This window comes from Fusarium mangiferae (assembly GCF_900044065.1).
Source record: "Fusarium mangiferae strain MRC7560 genome assembly, contig: FMAN_scaffold002, whole genome shotgun sequence".
Classification (NCBI taxonomy): domain Eukaryota; kingdom Fungi; phylum Ascomycota; class Sordariomycetes; order Hypocreales; family Nectriaceae; genus Fusarium; species Fusarium mangiferae.
In genome coordinates, this window is record NW_024573922.1 from 368,194 (window position 1) to 388,593 (window position 20,400).

The 20,400-nt window shown below is 48.1% G+C and overlaps 8 protein-coding genes across 8 annotated transcripts; 2 read left to right on the plus strand and 6 right to left on the minus strand.

Annotated features, from left to right (window-relative positions):
• Window positions 1-3,069: 3,069 nt before the first annotated feature.
• On the minus strand, window positions 3,070-3,778 carry FMAN_06658 (uncharacterized protein; the record flags this gene model as incomplete). The annotated part of the gene is made up of 2 exons (XM_041826533.1): window positions 3,070-3,097; window positions 3,150-3,778. The coding sequence occupies 2 exons, from the start codon at window positions 3,776-3,778 to the stop codon at window positions 3,070-3,072; spliced, it is 657 nt and encodes a 218-aa protein (XP_041677586.1).
• Window positions 3,779-4,557: 779 nt separating this feature from the next.
• Window positions 4,558-6,308, minus strand: FMAN_06657 (uncharacterized protein; the record flags this gene model as incomplete). Its single annotated transcript, XM_041826534.1, has 4 exons — window positions 4,558-5,022; window positions 5,078-5,211; window positions 5,254-5,915; window positions 5,965-6,308. The coding sequence occupies 4 exons, from the start codon at window positions 6,306-6,308 to the stop codon at window positions 4,558-4,560; spliced, it is 1,605 nt and encodes a 534-aa protein (XP_041677587.1).
• A 486-nt stretch (window positions 6,309-6,794) lies between these two features.
• On the minus strand, window positions 6,795-7,477 carry FMAN_06656 (uncharacterized protein; the record flags this gene model as incomplete). Its single annotated transcript, XM_041826535.1, has 2 exons — window positions 6,795-6,943; window positions 6,994-7,477. 2 exons carry the CDS (start codon window positions 7,475-7,477, stop codon window positions 6,795-6,797), a joined length of 633 nt encoding a protein of 210 aa, XP_041677588.1.
• A 797-nt stretch (window positions 7,478-8,274) lies between these two features.
• On the minus strand, window positions 8,275-9,986 carry FMAN_06655 (uncharacterized protein; the record flags this gene model as incomplete). The annotated part of the gene is made up of 5 exons (XM_041826536.1): window positions 8,275-8,887; window positions 8,933-8,968; window positions 9,020-9,625; window positions 9,674-9,731; window positions 9,779-9,986. The coding sequence occupies 5 exons, from the start codon at window positions 9,984-9,986 to the stop codon at window positions 8,275-8,277; spliced, it is 1,521 nt and encodes a 506-aa protein (XP_041677589.1).
• A 1,750-nt stretch (window positions 9,987-11,736) lies between these two features.
• FMAN_06654 (uncharacterized protein) lies at window positions 11,737-12,021 on the plus strand (the record flags this gene model as incomplete). The annotated part of the gene is made up of 2 exons (XM_041826537.1): window positions 11,737-11,845; window positions 11,891-12,021. The coding sequence occupies 2 exons, from the start codon at window positions 11,737-11,739 to the stop codon at window positions 12,019-12,021; spliced, it is 240 nt and encodes a 79-aa protein (XP_041677590.1).
• A 748-nt stretch (window positions 12,022-12,769) lies between these two features.
• On the plus strand, window positions 12,770-14,284 carry FMAN_06653 (uncharacterized protein; the record flags this gene model as incomplete). The annotated part of the gene is made up of 10 exons (XM_041826538.1): window positions 12,770-12,880; window positions 12,935-12,966; window positions 13,017-13,115; window positions 13,163-13,204; window positions 13,257-13,323; window positions 13,372-13,412; window positions 13,464-13,673; window positions 13,727-14,057; window positions 14,111-14,193; window positions 14,251-14,284. The coding sequence occupies 10 exons, from the start codon at window positions 12,770-12,772 to the stop codon at window positions 14,282-14,284; spliced, it is 1,050 nt and encodes a 349-aa protein (XP_041677591.1).
• A 159-nt stretch (window positions 14,285-14,443) lies between these two features.
• FMAN_06652 (uncharacterized protein) lies at window positions 14,444-16,237 on the minus strand (the record flags this gene model as incomplete). Its single annotated transcript, XM_041826539.1, has 1 exon — window positions 14,444-16,237. The coding sequence occupies one exon, from the start codon at window positions 16,235-16,237 to the stop codon at window positions 14,444-14,446; it is 1,794 nt and encodes a 597-aa protein (XP_041677592.1).
• A 644-nt stretch (window positions 16,238-16,881) lies between these two features.
• Window positions 16,882-18,698, minus strand: FMAN_06651 (uncharacterized protein; the record flags this gene model as incomplete). Its single annotated transcript, XM_041826540.1, has 3 exons — window positions 16,882-16,997; window positions 17,048-18,227; window positions 18,279-18,698. 3 exons carry the CDS (start codon window positions 18,696-18,698, stop codon window positions 16,882-16,884), a joined length of 1,716 nt encoding a protein of 571 aa, XP_041677593.1.
• Between the last annotated feature and the right edge of the window lie 1,702 nt (window positions 18,699-20,400).

Genomic DNA, 20,400 nt, shown 5'->3' on the forward strand with positions numbered 1-20,400 from the left:
TTTCATTTAAGACTAGTCGCGCAACAGTTGAAGGGAAACTGATGCAGGGTATGCTTCGACGTATAATGAACTGTTAGAAGGAATCAGTCCATTCCTGGTAGCCTGGGAACACGTCCTGAGTGCCTCAACCGACTTCAATATGCCGAAAAGAGCTCTCAGCTACAAGTCTCAACTACACAAAACACATCTGACTTACAACTTAGAAATTATACCAAAATGCCCAAATAATTACTACAGTAAGAAGTTGAGTATCCATATGCATCTTAAAGATGTCTCCTTTTATCAACTTACTCCAGGCCGCCATATCTCTATCGATCAAATCAACGAGATCATCTCAAGCGCTAAATTCAGTATGGGTGAGCGCCTCTGCCTTTGAATTGCTGTAGACCATATTATTACCAATACTGGCATCCTATCCCATCAGCAGTACGTGTGAATTGACATATGGTGAGCGTAGTGGATTGGCAATAACACTCTTTTCAAACCACCACGCCGCCACAAGACTAACAATAGAAGTCGAGACACCGGGACAGCTGGATCTTAACAGTATGACCAAAGCCCACGATAAATTACTGAGACCCACGTTCTGGAGTCGCCAAATCTCTCCGCCATTGTCTCAACTTGGAAAGGTGATCGCTTTAATGCTGATATTGATCGACACTCTGCCTGGCCTTCTGTCTACCTTGGGGGCCTCGGTATTAAACCCCAAATGACGGTGCTACTCGTCTTCACAAAGAGTATCTGCGTGGTCGGTGCCATGCTTGTTAAGCAAGGAAGTAGCGCGGTTGTGCCTCTAGACCCATCCAAACCTCCTGATCACGACCAGCTCTTCAACGAAACTGACCGTAGCACGGGTGTCGCCTGAACATACTGGAATTCTATCCGCTCTCGTTGCTAATGTCGGGGTTTAGACACTGAAATAATGGTTAATCTTACAAAGGATAGATGTGGTTACAACCACACGCTTTATTGCCGCTACGCCAAGTAATTTTGTCTTTATCAACTTTTCCTGTGGATTGATGGGCCTGCCGAGGAGCGTGATGTTAGGCAACCGTCCCACCACAACTGGCACTACAGCTTCCGGCATGATGCTTCTCAATATGGAGTGACAACAAAAATCTTAGCTCTCGAGACTTAGAGGACCGTGAACGGAAATATTAGCGTCACCATGACCGTCTGTGGCTTACAGACCGCAGACGGCGGTGTGGATAGGGAGCCTTTGCAGTTGTTGGATAAGCCCAAAGACATGCGAGTCTTCAAAGAATTCGTGTCGATTACAATATGGATAAGCTTCTCGTCTTTCGGATACAAAGCAATTAGCCTAGAACGCTCAATACCAGACGTGTCGGTCAGCGGGTTAATGAAGTCACGAACGAGACAAACGAGCCCATTATGAATATCCTGGCTGATGCTGAGCAAGAGGCTGAGTCTAAGAGCATCCGAGGTCCCAAAAATACACTTGCCCAGGTTACTAACTACTTAGTCGCAAACGCATTTAAACTCCTACCTACCCAAGTCCCACCTTGGTTCCTCTTTGATCAGTATGGCAGGCGACGATATTACTGGTAGGCAGATCATGGGCCTCTGCCGACGACAAGATGTCTTCTTGCACATGCAGGACTTCCTCAAGATCGCCAATCTATGGCCATCGCGGCGAAGACCTATCAGTTCAGATTCTTATGTTAATCCACCTGATAAAGGGGTGGTGGTGGTTGAGATTGACCCCTTCTCTTTTCTCTTAGAGAATAAAAGAAAACTATAGCTTTTAGTTTCTGTATATTGAAAGATTCAGCTATATTTCTTAGACACGTGCTTAGCTCTTCAGATAATCAATCATCGGTTCTAAATGTGGCGATGAAATTGGCTAACACCCTTTGTAACTGGGGATCAAGCTGGCTGTAAGCCAAGACTTATACTTGTGCTAGTCGGTATAACCCCCAACCTCATCTCAGAACTTGTAGTATCTCGGCCCTTTGGCGGCCCTCCATCTTTTTCCAAAAACGAAGAGAGGAAGAGCGGCGAGAACCGATAGCAAGATCATGATACCAAAGCAAGTCATAGTCCAACCATAGCCGGCTGCTTCGATAAACGGCTGGACAGAGTACGAGATGGCGGAATTGACTATTGAGGAGCATATAGCTAGTACAACGACTAGCTCTCCAGATATCTGGGATTGTCAGTCTTCTTCTTGATATGGAATCGGTTGAACGACTTGCTCCAGGGAAACAGTCCATCGCATATGCAGTGGCAATCGTGCAAGCTCCAACCTGATGTGAGATCATGGCGCCGATACCGATGGCGATGGTAATCCATTGAGCTTCTGTCGGAGCACCCCAGCCATAGAGCATGTAGCCAACGGCAAGCGAAGACTAAGCAAGGAACAAGCGTGTAGAGTCGCATCTCAGGTTCTTTGACACCACCATTTCGTCGAGCCAAAGCAATGACGACTCGATCGATTAGCACACCAATAGACCAACCAATGGTATCTTCTACTAGAGCAGCGAAGAAGACAAGGCCGGTATTGGTGGTGCTAAAGTTGTAAGGAGCTTCCGTCAGAATCTCAGAGATAGTATTGAAAGAGACGATACCGGCAGTTGCCCCAAAAGCATAGATAAACGCCGCCTGGGTTTATTGATTAATGAAAGACAATGCAAGCTTGACGGAGATGCCTACAATGACGACGTTGGGAAAGCCTCAGGGAAAGAAGGGACTTAACGATTATATGCAGATGCTGATTCATTCCAAATATTGCGTCTGTTGAAGGCCAGCAGCTAAACTTGGTGAATTCAGCTCCAATGAACGAAATGTGGAATGTTCAGCTCATGGGTAAGGCTGTGATTATGCAAATAGTATGACAGAAGGAAGTAGCGGCACTAGGTTTGGCAGGTAATAGAAAACATCATATTATGTACTATGAAAATGGAAAACCACAATCTAAGGGATACAGTCGACAGATCATCACTGATTTGTCTCAATAGACTGGGACTGCTCAGAGCAGCTCCTGATGTAGAACATGGGGGAGATAGGGTGCTCTCGAGCCATCGTTCGTCAAGAATGGTCGTCTAAGATTTAACACTTGCCCTTCTGAAGAGAGGTCCTATGGGATATTAGCTTAACTCATATTGGTAGATGTCAGTGGGAAGACTTACTCTGTGTGCCAGCTCTGAATACGTCCCTGACCTCCAGCGGGGCATTTGGAAATGGGAAGAAGGATCCTTTTCTCACAATCCCAGGTAGGATTTCCTTGCCGAATTCCCCACTCGTTGTAGATCTCAAAGACGAACTTGCCATCACCAGAGGGGGCGTCAACACACTTGGTCCTCTTCTCACCAACGTTGTAAACACCTTGAGCGCCGTTGCTGCACCATTCCTTAGCAGCCTTTGCAGCAGCAACTTTGTTATTACCCCAAGGAATAATACTCGAACTGCCGTAACAAGCAGCAATTTCGGGGTACTCAAAGCCAATGGTGCGAACGCAGACGTTGGCGTCGGCCCAGAGGCTGAGACAGTCCTCGCCAACGGTAGGGTTCCATTCCTTGAACTGGTCAAAGGAGATACCGAATTGGGCAGAAATCTTGAGGCAGTTATCGCCCGGCTTGACGTAGTAGAAGACGTCGCAGTTGTCAACCATGCCGGGCTGGATGGGGAGGGGAGTGGTGATGCCATTGTCGCCCTTGACGGACTCAATGGCAGTGGCCTTCTTGGCTGTAGCGCTGGGGCCGTCGGCGAGGGCACCTGCGCTGGTGGACAGAAGGGTAGCGATTATAGAGAACTTCATTTTGATGGTCAAGTTATTGAAATTGAACTTGTTGTATGAATGGCTGAACGAGCTTGAGAAATTGTCTACTGATCATGGAGATTTCTCTTTATATAGATTTTCATCATGAGTATGGTCCTCCGATTCAACCTCGCCGAGCATGAAATATCTCTCAATGACCATACCCATCCCATTCTCGCAGGACTAATGCAGGGCAAATTAGGCTGCTGCCGCCCTCGCCAACAAAAAGTCCCCTGAAAATCACATTCTCACCAATAACGACCATCGCCAAGGTAAGGTTGGTTCGTTTGTAGAAATAACCGAACGTCTTGGCATGAGGCACGGAGCGGCACAGGTGGATCAGCCAAATATTTCCGCTTCCCGAATGACTCGAAAAGTCGTATCATTAGCGCCCTATGAGGCCTAAGGCTGACACCCGAGGGTCCGGAGAATTCTTTCACGATGTGGAGTTGATGAGTTTTTTGCGGTGTGAAAAAGAATAATGCTACAGTTATAACCCCACTAGGGTCGGGTATTACCTGGTTGGGAAGGCAGTGCGAGTTCTTTTGGTATGCTACGTTGTATTGGAAGTAAGCTTCTATTCAGCCGCAGACTAGTTGATCAAGAATGATCCTTAGAGCTGCAGTTAACCTCGTATTGAATAGATATATAACGGCACTTATGGAACCTAAGCCAATAGGATGATACACCTGTGTCGCCAGAGTAAGATCGTAACGTTCAACATTCTATCACCCGTTGTTCGTGGAAACTCACGATACGAGTAAATGTTACTGTGCAGCCTAATCCTCCTTGACGACCTCCGAACTTCGAAGTGCATGGTATTCAGCCGTCGGGCGAGTGCCCTCCAAAGTCTGAACAGCAGCCATGCGTCTGGCATTCAGAAGATCCAGATTGATCTGAGGCCCCGTAAAGGAGCCCTTTTTGGTGGCGAACCAGAGGGCTATGACAAACGCTACCAGTCCAGTGAAGACGACTGACACATAGCTCATGTTCTCAGGCGTGACGGGCATGGTAGTCGGGAAGCAATACAGAATATCGAGAAATACTACCCATGCGACTGAGATTCCATTGATGGCAGCGCCGTATCTGCCGAGACTGAAGTATCGAATTGGCAAGACACGATCACGTCCTCGATAAAGGAGGACGGCTTGGGGAATGACGCAGGAAGTTTGTAGAAAGATGATGGCGGCGCTAACCATGGCAGAAAAAGCGGTTGAAGAACCGAGGAAGATAAGACCGTACAGCTAGAAGGAATTGTGAGTGAGACCAAAACCGCATAATTCGGAGATATCTACTAACAGTAATGAAGACAGCAGAAAGAAGGAGTGCGTTGACAGGAACTTGGAACTTTGAATGAACGCGACCCCAGAATTGTGAGTATGGCAAAGCGCCGTCACGCGAAACGGCCCAGAGCGTGCGTGACGAAGTTGTCGCTATAGAGTTAGCGCAGATTTTGTCACAAGAAGGAGACTTACCATTAGCCACAAGATTGGCGAAGAAACAGAAGGCAAACAGCGACATCAGCACTGAAGCAGCTGGTCGAGACCCTGTGCCCTGATAATAGATCTCGAACAGCGGCAACCCAGTCGTCGTGTTGAGTACGGCTGGCAAATCAGAGATCGCATACATGAGAGACGTTGCAAAAGGGAACGCGGTTAGTAAGCCCATGAGCAACGGATATATCATGACCTTGGGCACGTTCTTGGCTGGATTGGGTATCTCTTCACAAAGATGAGCTCCGCAATCGCTGCCTAGAAATGCATAAACGGCATTACCTACCGCTAACATGAATGCGAATCCGTCGCTGGACCAGCCAGTTCGGTTAGTAGTATCGGTAAAGATGAAATCCGGTGACGCATGGTCTTTCGTCACGACAAATAGTGTTATCGTCGTGGCGCTGAGAGTCAGGACAGATAGGATGAAGACCATCTTGTTGAAAAGAGGAATCCACTGCGCTGTGAAGATATTGGCGGCTGTGGCGATCCAAATGAGAGCGACGTATATCAGATACTGGTGCCATCGCTTTTGATCCCAGTCTGGATACCATGCGCCGACGATGTCGAGGATCATGGACGAGACGAAGTTGGAGACTGAGCTTGAAGCAAGCCACCATCCGATGACACTCATCCAGCCATTTCTGTCATCCACGTCAGTACATCAACGTATAACTAAATTCTGGTACTAACAGATATGATGCGAAGGGTTTGTAGTCATCTCGCGCAACCATAAAAGACCAATAGTACTGCGCTCCAGCAACAGGATACGCAGATGCAAGCTCAGCCATACCCAGCGAGACGATGGTAGTCATTACCCCAGCGATAGGTAACGACCATAAAGTCCCAGCTGAAGACGCCTCGGTTAAACTGATTCCGATTGAAGATCCGGTCCCGAGCCATGTACAGGTCAGGGTGAATGACAATGCGCCCAAGGACCAGAGCGAGAAGCGGCGCGGCATGGCTTGGACGTAGCCAGCGGCTTCAAGCTCGAGAGCATCGTCATTGCTGGCTGTGCTTGAGGAGGCACGCGACATTTTGGCGTGTTTGTGATACGAGGGACAAGCCGTCGGGTGAAAACTCGGTGGTGGTCGCTACGTCGAGAAAGCTGCTATCGACAAAGTGTGCACGACAAGTCAAACTGTAACACTACGCTTGATGAAGAAATGGAGGATCGGGGAAAAGAAAATGATTACTGGGAGATCTGAACCCCCTCATTCTGATGCGCTGTCGATCACGAGGCAATGTCTCACTTGAGTTGCACAAGATGTCCGGGCGACGCCCAATGAGAGTCTTGAGAGACGCCGAGTTGTGCAGAGAGATAAGAGATTAGAAATTATGCTGATGTGCAGCTTCAGAAAAGTTTTCATAAGCATGATTCTCAGCTCGTGTGACGTAGCTATTCATTTGCCTTCCAAAAAGATCTGTGTTCAGCGAAAATGATTTAGCTTTTCAAACATAAAATATTACATCAATAAACAAGGTCGATTGGGCAATATGGAACTCGTAACACAGACGGCAACTTAATACGGGTAGTACCCTCCACCAGGATATCCAATCCAGCCACGCAAAAGACCGTTTAGAATGGGGAAAATGATAGATATGGCAGATACAGTTCCGATAGCCGACCCCGAAATACAGAAGTCTCCATTCATGACAGCATAGTCAAAGCCTATTAGTTCTGTTAGCATTCAATCACTGCAATATCATTGGTGGTCTTACCGATCCAGAGAACCCAAGCAGAGACGAATGCGCCTGTGCAAGGGATCATGGCCAATAGGCCAAGACGCCTCTTGAGAAAGCGACGTTTCCAAAGCATGGAAATGCCAACAAACAAAAGGATCGCACCGCATGCGACAAGGCTGCTTGACCCGCTGCGCAGGAAAAGGTTGGCATCACCGTTTGTGCCCATCGCATAATTATCGTACATGTCATATGTATCGCAACCGTCGGGCATCTCCCCAAAGCCACTGACTCTCAAGAACATGAGCGCACCAGGAAGTGCCAAGACGCCCAGCACACATTCTTGGAAGAGTACATCGGTGGCTGTATCGGTGAGAGGTTCATAGAAGCAAGCTGATAGCATGACAACCACCCACCCAACACGAGGCTTGGTCAGGTAAAACATGATGAGCGGCCCGATGCTGACATTCAGCCCGGAAGCTTTGACAGCCACGGCGCTCACGACGCATTGTACCACCGTCATGGCAATGGTCGCCAGAGTGTTATAGGGCGTCCATGATAAGGCTTCTTTTGGGGACCCGTTAAGATGGTTGTAGTCCCAGAACTTTAACTTATTTCTTGCTTTGCGATTACCGAGCGTGAGATGCGTGACTATCGCCGAGAGATGATTGACGATAAAAGGTAGGAGTATGAGAATAGTGGCATTGCAGTCTTTGCGGGGGAGCGAGCTGAGTCCCGTTGGGACTTGGCAATTCGGTGCATTTTTATCACCATAAACCATTTTGGCAGAAAGAAATTGGACTTGAGTAACGTCTCACAGAATGCGGCTTTGTTGAACAAGTCCTTGGATTTAAATCTGTTTATAAGTCGCAGGACTACCTACCAGTATTCAGCCCAACATGCTCCCATTCAGCCCTGCGAACAAAACGCCAGTGCATATCACGGCATATGATCATTTCTCCCCAAGCGCAAGGTCTGGACGCAGCCAATATTGACGCCAGTTCGTCTGTCGCCGATGATGATTCGTCGGGGATTGATAGTCGTGGTGCCAAGACGCGCCATGGTTACAGGGGTAGTCAGAGCTGAAAATTAAGGGTTGGAGATGTTGCATCCAGCCGCTTCTTAAACTGATTAAGCTTGTTTATTGGAGACTTTGAGCAGGGGCCTTGTGAGAAGTGGTAGGTTGTCGAGTTCTGCTCGGTCTGGATGCTGCTCAGCGTTACATTGAAGAGATGAGTGATTTAATAGTGGTCTGAGGTGGCAACTTTGATAAGAACTTCTAATACATACAAGAACTCAATACATACAAGTACCTGGCTGTTAGTCTACCCTAACATCTTTCACCGAGATCTTAACATCATGCCCCGGTTTCGGAGAGATGATACCCAGCGACGGTAGCTTATCATTCCCCTCCGGAAAAGGCTGGCTCTCACATCCCCCAACAATCCCAATATCATAACGCGTGACAAGGATCGCAAGATAAACCAAATCCATCTGTCGCGCCAAAAGCCTTCCTGGACATAATGTCGTACCGCCACCAAATGGATTGTACTCTCTGGCGGAACGTAACTTCGGGTCCTGGACGAATCTGTCGATGTCGAATTGCTCCGCACTTTCGCCACAGTATTCCTTGTTGAGATGGAGTTGCCGATACGGCATCATTACATCGTTACCAGTTTTGATCTGGAAACCGGCGACTGTCGTGTCTTGGACGACGCGTCGAAAGCTGGATGAGCTGCTGTGGAGTCGCATTGTTTCGTGGTATGTCGCGTTGAGCTTGGCACAACCTTTTAGATATTCAACATCAGGCTCCTGGTGCATACCATTCTTGAAAGCTGGCGCGACCTCCCTCTTAATGTCCTCTTTGAGATGAGGTGTGTATAGAGTTCTGGCAAGAAGCCAGAACGCAAAGACCGATGGGTTTCCGTTCATGCTGCACGATGTCAGTTTTAGTTCAGACACAGCTTTATTTACTCACGCCCAGTATAGTTGGAACAGAACGGCAGCAATATCCCTGTTGCTTATTCCATGCTTTCGCATCTCATTCTCAGCCTATATCATAAACGGAGCTGCATCTAGTCTTTGGCCCTGCGGCATTTCGAAATATCGCTCTAGAGCGTCGATAGCCGCGTCTCTCGAGTCGCAAGCTGACCTCGATAGAAACCTTGGGTACTTGTAGAGTAGCTTCCATGTCTGACGATTAAATCCGCGAAAGTCGTCGACAAGTCCGGGCGAATTCTCAATAAGAGCAGCACCGAAGAAGTTCTTGGTATAAGCTCTGACCATGATGTCGCTAGCCCACGTGAACATGTCGTGTTCGTTACTATTCCCTGTTGTGAGGGGGCTACCTTGTTGCATGACGCTGTTGAGCTCTGATAAGCACTCGTCGAAGAATCTTTGAGATGAAGCTCGGGTCATATCTGTACGTATCCACGATCGAAGAGAATTAGGAACTGACAATGAGGTCTCGGTAACGGTAGCCCCCCATAGGACATCTCTGGCTTCCTTGGAGACTGAGACATATTGCATGAACTGGTCGATGTAGGCATCAAAGTGCAGCTCTTTCGTTTTCTGATGGGTCTCGGAAATATCGCGACGGTCAAGAATCACGTACATCCGACGACCACCGATTAAGACACTGAAGGGCTGTGCAGGGATCCTAAAATATGATCTTGGTGGTGATGAGCACTAGTGGTTTAACAACCCCGTGAGTACTGACCTTGCAGCAACCAATAGTTTCTCGACATCTCTAAAGAATGAAATATTGTGGCTAATGCCTGCAAGTTTGTGTTAGACTTTTGGCTGAAAGTAGACGAGCTCTTACCAGGGATCCAATATGGCAGCATCGGAGGCTCCAATTGAGAGTTCCATAGCGCTCCAATTCTCAATAAATATTGCCAAGCTATATATATAACCAAACACGTCCCCACGAGGCGGGTCAAGATGTGATAGTGCACTGCCAAAGCCGCATTCTCGGTGTCCACGGCTTCGATAGTGGTGTTTACTCCCAGGATGGCAGCGATATCATTCATTGCTAAACATTTGCTATCCGTAAATACGGGCGAGCTAGGCCATATTTATGATCGGCACAGTGATCAGGGTGAGGGGTTCAAAGCGGTTTCAGCCCCGAGGCCACAAACGTCATGAACACTCAAACAACACATGGGCGCATTTGCTGGCTAGGACCTTTCTTTTGGCTGCTTATTACGGGCACAATCGGTGCGACTTCCGAAGTTGCCAATTCCCCGCCTCCTTTCCTCATATTACGTCGACATGGACATGGCGTCCACTGCTATGTGTCTCAGCATCACTATAGGGACAGCCTGTACCAATCCTTCGGGCAAGATATGACCGCCGCTCGAGATTACTGTATGCAGGGATGAATCTATCATTAACAACGAGGTAGACTCTTCATATTGAGTTGAGTCATGTTTGGAAATAAATGCGAGAATGGTTCTTGTCACGAGTGCTGCATTTAGACAGCTTAAGGAAGTGGCTTGTGATTGATAGTTAAGGCTTATGATATCTCAACGAGATACATCAAGGAAGTGGCTTGTGCCGACATATTTTTCATAGCACATTTCATCATGAAAATGAGCCACTTTCAGGGCTGAAAGGCGCCTTCCCCGATAAGCGATGGTTTTCTGAGACCTGTCATTCTTAAACTCTTGTAATCTCCCTTGTCTTAGGCTAAAAGGGTCAACTACAAAGACCACGGTTTGTACTTCTCTGATTCTTCGAGTCTTGCAGTGAGTGTCAAATTTATTCATTATGAATTGGGGGAATGGGATAAGGCCAAGCCGTTCAGGTTCGAAACGTGAGGCAAAACACGAATATGAAAGTTTTGAATGTATTGAACTGATTCTGCATGCCAGTATCGTTGGTAACGAGTACTGGAACACGTGCTTGTTGTAGTTTATACTTGCATTCAGCTTTATCTCCTACGATAGTAGTGCAGATATTATTGAGTCTATCTCTCGTGCGAATGTCGTTTGGTGCTCTGTATGCMCCCCGCCATAAGCCATATTTCTCAAAGTGGTCGAAGTGTACCATAGCACTCTCTTGGGAAATTGTGCTGGGCAGCTGGTATACTGCCCGGACTGACATTGATAAGGGTGTTATTTTGAGTTGATAGACCCCACAGCTGATGGCTCACATCACGCGCCTCACACGATAAGCGCACATTGGCCAACATTTGGTGGAGGCGAGTAAGTTGAATGCCACTCTCATACACACAGTTCAGGCAGCATTCTAACTTCCCACATAAACTGGCGGGGTCACATGGGCGAGTCATGATTCAAATTAAAATTTGTTCACCAGTGATTCGAGCAGCCTAAGGAAGAAACTTCTGATTACCATCGAGATGGGTGGCTGATGACTGGCAAGGTTTATCGGATGCATTCAAATTGAAGCTTATGCCCAGGTATTTCATTCCAAATGGCTCCATCGATTCGCTGATGAAATGTAGCTTGTTGGAAGACCTTATACTTGAATTCTAACTCTGACAATGATACCGTCCGAGGACACTCATTTGCTGGAATCTCTGTCCTCATCAGACACTCATTATCCTTTCGAACATGGAACTCCACGTAGTCACTTACATAAAAAGCCTTTCCCCTCTATGATTTGCCATTTTATTCTTTCTTATCTCTCTCCCCTTGCCTTTGCAGTACGCCAATATCTCAGCAATAAGATCACTCAGCTCTTCTCATCCTTCTCACCTTCTCTCTACATCTCAGCAATAAGATAACACTCGTCTCTAAAGAGCCACACGACTTCACCATGACTGTAGAATACATTATCTGCTATATCGGCGTCTTCATACTCGCTATCCTCGGCAGCTACTATAACAGCATCTTCCCTGCCTTGCTACAGGAAGTGCACAGCTTAGGTACGCAAACCAATCCAATTGAAGACAAGTACTGACCAAGAGAAGAGCATTGGAATCCTTATTATGAAACAGATGACGAGGACGACGAGGACGACGACTCTGGCGAGGATGATGAGTCTGACGGAAGTGATGACGATGAATCGGGTACATACTCTCACTCATCTGAAACTTTGTAAACTGACCAAATTCCAAAAGATGACGGAGGCTATTCTGCTGAAATGAGGACATGCGAAATAAACCTTCTTAAACATAGAAAGACTTTCTAGCAATCGCAATGCAGGTAAGCTTGGGAGTCTTTGTTCCATTTTAAATGCTGACAATCGCGTATAGACGAGACATAAAACAATAGTTGGCGATAAATACTTACTCTTTGGATGATTTTACAACTTTCCCTCTTATTTCGGCATCCACCTTCAATGCGGTGCAAGCCAGTGAATATCCGCAAGCTTGATATTGCCGCGACAAGATGCGCTGACAGTCTTAAGTTTGACCGTCTGGAATAATAGGCATTAGTTTTAAATCTTTTTACGTTACTGTATATCATGGCACTCGCATCTATCAATCCAATACCAATTTGCTTTGAGCCCTCGTCTCTGAATCTCTATCGTTGTACTCTCAGGCAATCCAGGTAAAGATGCAAGTATGGGGTTGTTGATTAAAACGGATAAGATCATCGCAATGGCAGGGTAGTATCGCAACTCTCACGGCCCATTCACAGTGCACCTCCTCCCCACAGAACACTTCACCCATGCATGAAATAGGTGGGGGAGTCAGGCAATGCGAGATAAATAATTTGACCGCCATCTGAGTTTTCTTCTGTCACAAACCAACCGTTTTACCTTTCTGCAAGCTGCAGTCAGACTGAGGCCAACACATTCACCTGTCAGATCCCAGATCTCTTGGCCTTTTTCGCTTATCCTCGCGATGTCTTCGCCAAAATCTCCTGACAAGTCTCCTCAGTCTCCTCGGTCTCCGCCCGAGGCTGTGGAGGCTGAGACCCCCGCGCAGCAGGCACGAGATGGATTCATTCAGCCTGTCAGTCACAACCTTTTGTGTAGTTTCTGCTCCCCTGCTGATGTACTCTTTCAGGATACTGATTCTGACTCTACGTATTCTTTATCGTAAGATGGCATGCACTGACACTGGGGTAGGCTTCGCTAATATGGCCCAGAACGGATCTCAGTGATACTGAGTCGCTGCGTTCGTCTATTTTGAACTACAAGTGGGTTCATGGTAGACGGTTCCATGCATATGGCGATGGAACCTACTGGTGAGCCCTCAGAATTCGTAGGTATTAATTATTTCTCACACAATTAGGGGAGCGAATGACGATCGTCAGCAAGAGGCCGAAGATTTAATGCAAGTCTCACTTCTAAACGGTTCCAATCTTATTCTTTCTAACAAACCTCAGTCACGAGTTGTTTCGTGCAGTCCTCGACGGTAAGCTGTATGAAGCTCCGATCGGCAAGAACCCGCAGGTTTGTCGCCACCTATCTGGCCATATCCTTCTGTACTGATTATTGCAGAACATACTTGATGTTGGCTGCGGCACTGGTATTTGGGCCATGTGAGTTACTATGGCACTGGCAGAGTACCTCAAATGTACTGATGAAATCAGTGATATGGCAGACCTGCACCCATCAGCTGAAGTCATTGGTGTTGATCTCTCGCCCATTCAACCAAACTTTATCCCGCCCAACTGCAGATTCGAAGTTGACGATATTAACAAAGAATGGACATTTCCCGAGAACAAATTCGACTTCATTCACATTCGCTATATGACAGGGACCGTCCCAGATTGGACAGAGCTCCTGAAGAAGGCCCAGAGGTAGATCGTACACTCCATTTCATCTATACAAGTCCATCTCTAACACTGAACAGACATCTCAAGCCAGGTGGCTGGATCGAGCATGTTGAACTTTGGGGAGACGCCAGGGCTGACGATGACACCATGAGCCCTGAATCTCCGCTCAAAACTTGGGTCAATATCTTTAATCAAGTAGCAGAGAAAGTCGGCAACCCCTTCTTCTGGAACCCCGCCGACGTATTCGAGAAGGCAGGTTTGGAGAACATCACCGAGAAGAAGGTCAAGGTACCCATTGGTACTTGGGCGAAAGACAAAGATCTCAAGCAGTGGGGTGCATGGAACCGACAGTTCTTGCTACAGGGACTGGAAGGCTTCTCCATCCGCAGCTTGACAGAGCTTTTAGGAGTATGTCTTTATTGCCTGGTATGTTATGAATACGCTAACAAGTTGAACTCTAGTGGGAGTATGAAAAAGCGCAGGTCTTCCTCGTGGAGATGCGTAAAGAGCTGTTGAACCCAAAGCTTCACTCATACGTGTTGGTGTACGTCCTCAGCAATCTTGAAAACTTTTCTCTTGAGGCTAATATATATCTATACAGAACCACCGTATACGGTCAAAAGCCCGAGGAATAAGTGGAGCGATCTCGAGAGGTTGATGATATTTTCAACTACGGGGCATTATCAATTTTATCCAGACTATATCTAGTTACACTTTTGGTGCCTCAACATGACATGCGACTATACTAACAGCTGTGCTTGTGATGAGTTCCATAATCTCCAGAGAGTTGGGTCTCAATCGCTCGAGAACCCAGCTCGTCCATATTGCAAATGCTGAAACAAGCTAAAGCGGGCCGCTTGTTCTCTTGGGGCGAGAGCTTCTTCAAGCTCCTCAACATCATGATCCTCGAATGATTCAAGTATTCGTCCGTAATTCTCGCAGGACTGCTTCTCTTGGACCACCAATTCACACCTATTGTCCCCATACATAAAATTGCTCTTTGCCGCGCAGGGGAAATTGACGACTTCTGACATGATATAAACCTGATCTTCTTTACCCATATAGCTATTGCGACAGGTGCCCACATCGCAGGTCTCGGGCACGCCAGCAGGTCCATTGTACACGTATGACTTCCTGTCAATGGCATGAAACCACGCGTGAGACGCCCAACTCGAGTACTGATTCCAGAAGGGTATCTTTCGATGGTAGTTAACAACGATACAGCTCTTGTCGTACCTGCAGTGACCACATGCTATCCTTTCAGGGCCTAGAACAGCCGTGTTGTGTCGTCTTTGGCGATTCGTGTAGCCCCAGCCACCACGGAGCTTGATAAGGTCTTCTTCTGATGATACTACCTCTGAGCAGTCTATTTCGGAGATTACGTTCCATTCAGGTAGCGTATTAGGGCCACGCTGTGGCAGCAACAGACTCCCTCCATTCTGCCTGATCCTTCCCAGTGAGTCGTTGAGCTTATGTCTATGTATATAGCCGCTTTTGTGAAGGGTAGATCGATCGCTACCCGAATGCCCTTGCCATAGAATATGTATCATAATACCAAGGCCGTCAGGGTTTGTAGCAAATACCCTCGGGGTCTGATCGGTATAATCGAAGTTGTCGTTACATGTTACCTTGTGCTCGGGATGTTCACAGCTCGTTAGGAACACCGGCCTATATTCAGGCACCTCATCTGGCAATAGAAGTTTTATGTCGGCTCGGGTCAGTGTTTTGTGTTCGCAAATTCGGATATGGCCCTCATTTGCAATGCAGACTCGCCCCTCCGGCAGCTTTGCTTGGTCTTTGGAAAAGCACGAGGAAGGGTGATCCGCATCGCAGGAGTGGCAATGAAGGTATTCTTGGGAGTCGCAAGGCGCAAACTTGCAAGTCGTCGAGTAACCTGCCTTTACCCTACCCTCTCGACTTTCCTGGCAGTCTTTGCACGTGGTGTAACTTCTTATGAAGTCCCCAAATCCTCCAACGCCCCATTTCCCTTCGAAGATAGGTCCCCTTTTGTCTATCTCTCCCACGGACTTGTAGTCAAAGCAATGGCGGCCACCCGGTGGACAGATTGGTGATGTGTATTTGTCTTGACAACCATCTGAACACTGTTGACAGCACCCTTCACGAGAGAAAGGATGTGTGATAAAGTCTTCTGCTTGCAATAGACATCTAAATCGGCGAGAGACCTGACGGAGGGCGAAAAAAGCGAAAAGCGACGGTTTGTCATCTGGATCCGATAGGCAGGAGACAATCATCAAGAGAACCTCATCAGGCAGTCTTTGTGACATCGAAGGCTCGGAAGGACAGTGAGATATTTGGTCCTTTCGAGGTCTTGTAAGCAAAGAATGACATTTTTCTCGAGTGGGGATCAGTGGCTCCCTTCCAATTTGTCTCTCGATTTGTGAATCATGGCGAATCTGCTGCATCACGACGTCTGCCGGTGTTGTGTCCCATGCACAGATCAAGTCCGCCGCGCGTCGTGCCTTTAGATATGCATCTACAGAAGCGCCCGAAGCACGCTGCGGGGCGAAAGGATCTTGCGCGGTGACAGGAAGGCCAACGGCAATAGGATAGTGTGTGACAGGTATCATCTTGGGCTGTGCCTCCAAGTATAAAGCTCGGGTGACAATATCAGGGAGTCGACGGGAATGAGGAAGAAAAGTCGAAGGAAAAGAACAAGACGTCAGCATCCTTATACCTATCAATATTGAGCTTTGATCTCTAGAACACGGATATATATAAAGCTTAACCTTGTAAGCGGCAGTCATCCCCAAAGGTCTCAGGGCTTCTCCTCAAAGTTTAACATAAGACTCTACAACCTATCTTCCTAAGAATTTGTAAGGTTCACACAAGCATCATCAATACCTAATTTAATCTTGTGCGTATGCCTTCGAATGCTTCATCAGCTTTGGCGAAAGTTCCCTCTCTCTCTTTGCAAAGCCCTACGAGCAGATGACGATAATGGAAGCTTCTAAGTAGAATTTGCTATTTATAAAGGATGATTTTATGCCCGCCATGTGCGTCGGCTGCCTAAGCTTTAAATTTAAGGCGAACAGCTCATCGCTATACAAGAGTGTCACAGTTTACAAGGGCTAGTCGTGTCATGTTTGGGTATTCAAAGTCTCTCAGGTAATAAAATTGCGCTATAGGCTGGACCCATGCATCAACATCGCTTGCTAGTCATGCCAATCATCACCAAATATCCATTACATCAACTCAGAGTATCATCGAACAATTAAGGCTTCTTAGTTCCCTCGATCTCGGGGCCAGCAGTGTTGGTGTTGACGGGAGTGACAGCCTCAATACCCTGAAGCTTATCGGTAGTCCTGTCAGGTCCGACAATCTCGAACACTGTTCTATAGTTAGTAACGATTGATCAATAGAGTTTGGAGATAACTTACAGTCAACAGGAGTGGATGTGAACTTGCGAGCGTTGACCTTCTTCTGGAAGAGGTAGTCAAGATCGGCAAAGCTACGGTTCATGGTCTCGGGCAGGAAGAAGAAGATCCAAACAGCCCAGATGAAGCAGAGACCGAAGTAGAACATTCCAGTCTTGGCTCCCCAGTTCCAAGCATCACTGCTGGAGTTGAGCATACGGGGGTTGAGCTGCTGAACAATGATCTGACCACAGACGTAGACAGCACGACCGAGGACGATGGTCTGAGCACGAACACGGTTGGAGGCGGTCTCAGCGACGACGACGTAAGTGGTAGGGCCGAGAGAGACCTTGAAGATACACTGGACGACAACAAGGAAGGCAGCTGTGACGATAGCGACACTGTCGACCTTGGGGACGAAGCCGAGAATACCAATGATCAACATGCAGGCACCGATACCGGAAGAACCATAGAAGTAAAAGGTTCGACGTCCGATTCTACCCATGAGGGAGATGGCAACAGCAGTGGCGATGATGTTGACCGACTGAATGATCATGTTGTAGTTGAAAGCCATAGTGTTGCTCATACCAATAGACTTGAGCATGATGGCGGCATAACTGGTGATAGATTGACCGTTGAGAATCTGAATGACCCAAGCCATGCAAACAATACCAGTTCGGCGAAGGTTAGTTCCTCTGAAGCAGTCCTTGAAGCTAGCAGCCTCAGCCTCAACCTTCTCCATCTCGTTGGTGTGCTTCATCAGAGCGAGAGTCTGAGCCATGGACTCATCAGTGTAGTGACCCTTGCGAGCAAGGCGGCGGAGAGCATGCTCAGCAGCCTCGAGCTTACCGCGACGGACGAGGTACCAGGGAGACTCGGGGGCGAAGAAAGCGACGGTGATCAGAGGAGGAATCCACATCCACTGAAGACCGTAGGGGACTCGCCATCCAGCGTCGCCCTTGAGGTCGAGAGAGCCACGGAGGACACCAGTAGCGAGGAAACTTCCGGCTCCCCAGCACATGGAGACCCAGGCGGTGAGGTAGCCACGAAGGGCGGCGGGGCAGATCTCGGCGGCGTAGGCGGTGGTGAGGGTCTGGAAGATACCCCAAGGGATACCGCAAAGGAGGTTACCGACGAGGAGCATTTCGACGTTGACGGCGAAGAAGAGGACGAAGATGGTGCAGGCCATGAGAGCCATGGCGAACTAGTGAGATTAGCAAGGGGGTCGAATCAGACGCGATGAGAAATAGCGTACCATGTAAACACGTCGAGAACCGAATCGTGATTGCAAGTAACCGTTAATCAAAAGACCGATGATAGAACCACAGTTGTTTCCAGCACCAATGGCACCTTGCCACTTTGTAGAAATATGCTGATCGCCATTGGCGTCAGGCCAACCGAAACGCTTGAGATAAGCAGGATGGGCGAAGAAGTTGTTGATAAGACCAACATCCATACCCTCCATGACCAAAGCAACACTCAGAAGCATACTGAACGTCACAGCAGGCCAGTATCGCGAGAACAGCTCCTTCTTGGGCAGGAGACACTCTGCATCACTGGCAGCCACGGCGGCCTCGATGAGCTCGACCTGTGAGTTGTAGCCGGAGAACTCAGTGTGGTGCACGGGAGCTTTCTGCCCGTCTTCCACGTGGGCTGTTTCATTCGGAGGCGCCATTGCTTCGAGTTTGTCAGAGGGAAGAATGAAAAAGGAGGAGGAGGAGAGATGCTCGAATGCAGATCTGGGGAAAGAAAATAATGGGGAGGGGAGGGATAGCAGGATAAATATAAAGACTCCGCATTCTGTCTGTGGACACCAGGTCCGATGATCAGGCAGGGATATCTCGGTGGTACTTCCCCACGGGGCACTGGTCAATCAGTCGTGTCTTCCCCGCATGGCAGCGAAAGGTCAATGACTTCGGTGTCGATACCCCGAGGCGAGGCGCCATTCCTGATCCAGGATCGAATGTCCTGTTTTCTTGGCTATTCGGCGGAGAGAAATCCGAGTGAGAGCACTGAAATGGGAGGTTTTATGGGGTCGATTAAGGTTAAGTTGTTATTAACGTTATGGTGTCCCCATGGGGGTTCCCACAGGGACTCGGGGTCCATTTCTGGGGTACGAAATGAGAGGTTTTGACAGGTGAGATGGGTATTTGATCTGCGAACAGTCTATTCCATCTCTATTTCATGTCAATCATATTAATTCTTAATACTCTATAGGCGATAGAGGAACTCTGCTGTATCCTCACTGATGATGCCTTGCATGCTGCATCTCAATAACCCCCCATTCCCTGGCAATGACTCCTCCTCTGGTTGCTGACAAAATGGCCTCGGCTAAACTCCTCCATGCGACGGCGCGGCAAACGCCGTGTCATATCCCATTGGCCGGTTCTCCGTGTCTGACTCTCTTGGCCCACGAGTCTAGACCAGGTTGAGCTCTCAGCTCCCTCGACTGAGTCATGAGACACCGTCTCGACTAAAATAATGGAGTGGTTCACTGTTAAAGCCGAAAAACGGTCGATGCTTTTTTATTTTCTCTCCGCATGACTTAATGCGACGAACCGAGAGAAAGGTTCGGCGAAGAGCGCCTCAGCTACACACAGATCAAAGGCTCAGAGAACAGTAGGGCAAGGATGAGCTGTGAACCAATAGCAGAGCCTTGAGGCCCCCATTCGACGTTGCCTTTTCTGTCGTCAAGGTTGTATCACTGAAGATTGATTTGCTTCCCCACAGCGGCCAACCCCAAAGTTTGCCCCCGATTTTTCCTGCACAAGCTTATTTTAAGGGAGGCCCAAGCGCATAAAATTGCTGAGCTAGCTTGCTTTATGCAAGCCACGAGCAGCATCGTACGCTGTCTCCTCACAGTTCCTCAGCAAGTTTTTTCAATGCCGATACGACTGCCGTTATCGGTGACGTTGCAGGTCTAGTTATCGTGACATTGAGCCTCGTGAGGATAAACACTTGCCCAAGGATAATACCAAAACTCGCCTGATGTTGCCCAGGTAATTGCGCCCTGAAACTGTCTTGAATGCAACCCTGGCTGATCCTCGGCATTTCGGTCGAGTTCCATGCGCTCTCCAACCGTTTGGGCCAAGTCCGCGCCGCCTTTTGATGACATGTTGGGGTTGGAGCCCCCAAAGTGTCTCTCGCCTAACCTTTCCGTCGTTGCATCTTGCATCGCCAAGGCGTCAAACCGAAACTCTATGCTGAATCCGAGGGTTTGGGCCGCGCCTGTGCGTTGATGTTGATGCTTATCTCTATCAGTACGCGTACGTGATGCTTTTGGATGGTGTTGCTGTGATGGAAGCCAAGATTGGCTTTGGGGTTCCTGGATCTTGCCCCCGCACGTGGCAGATTGAGATCTTGAGATTTGGGAATCG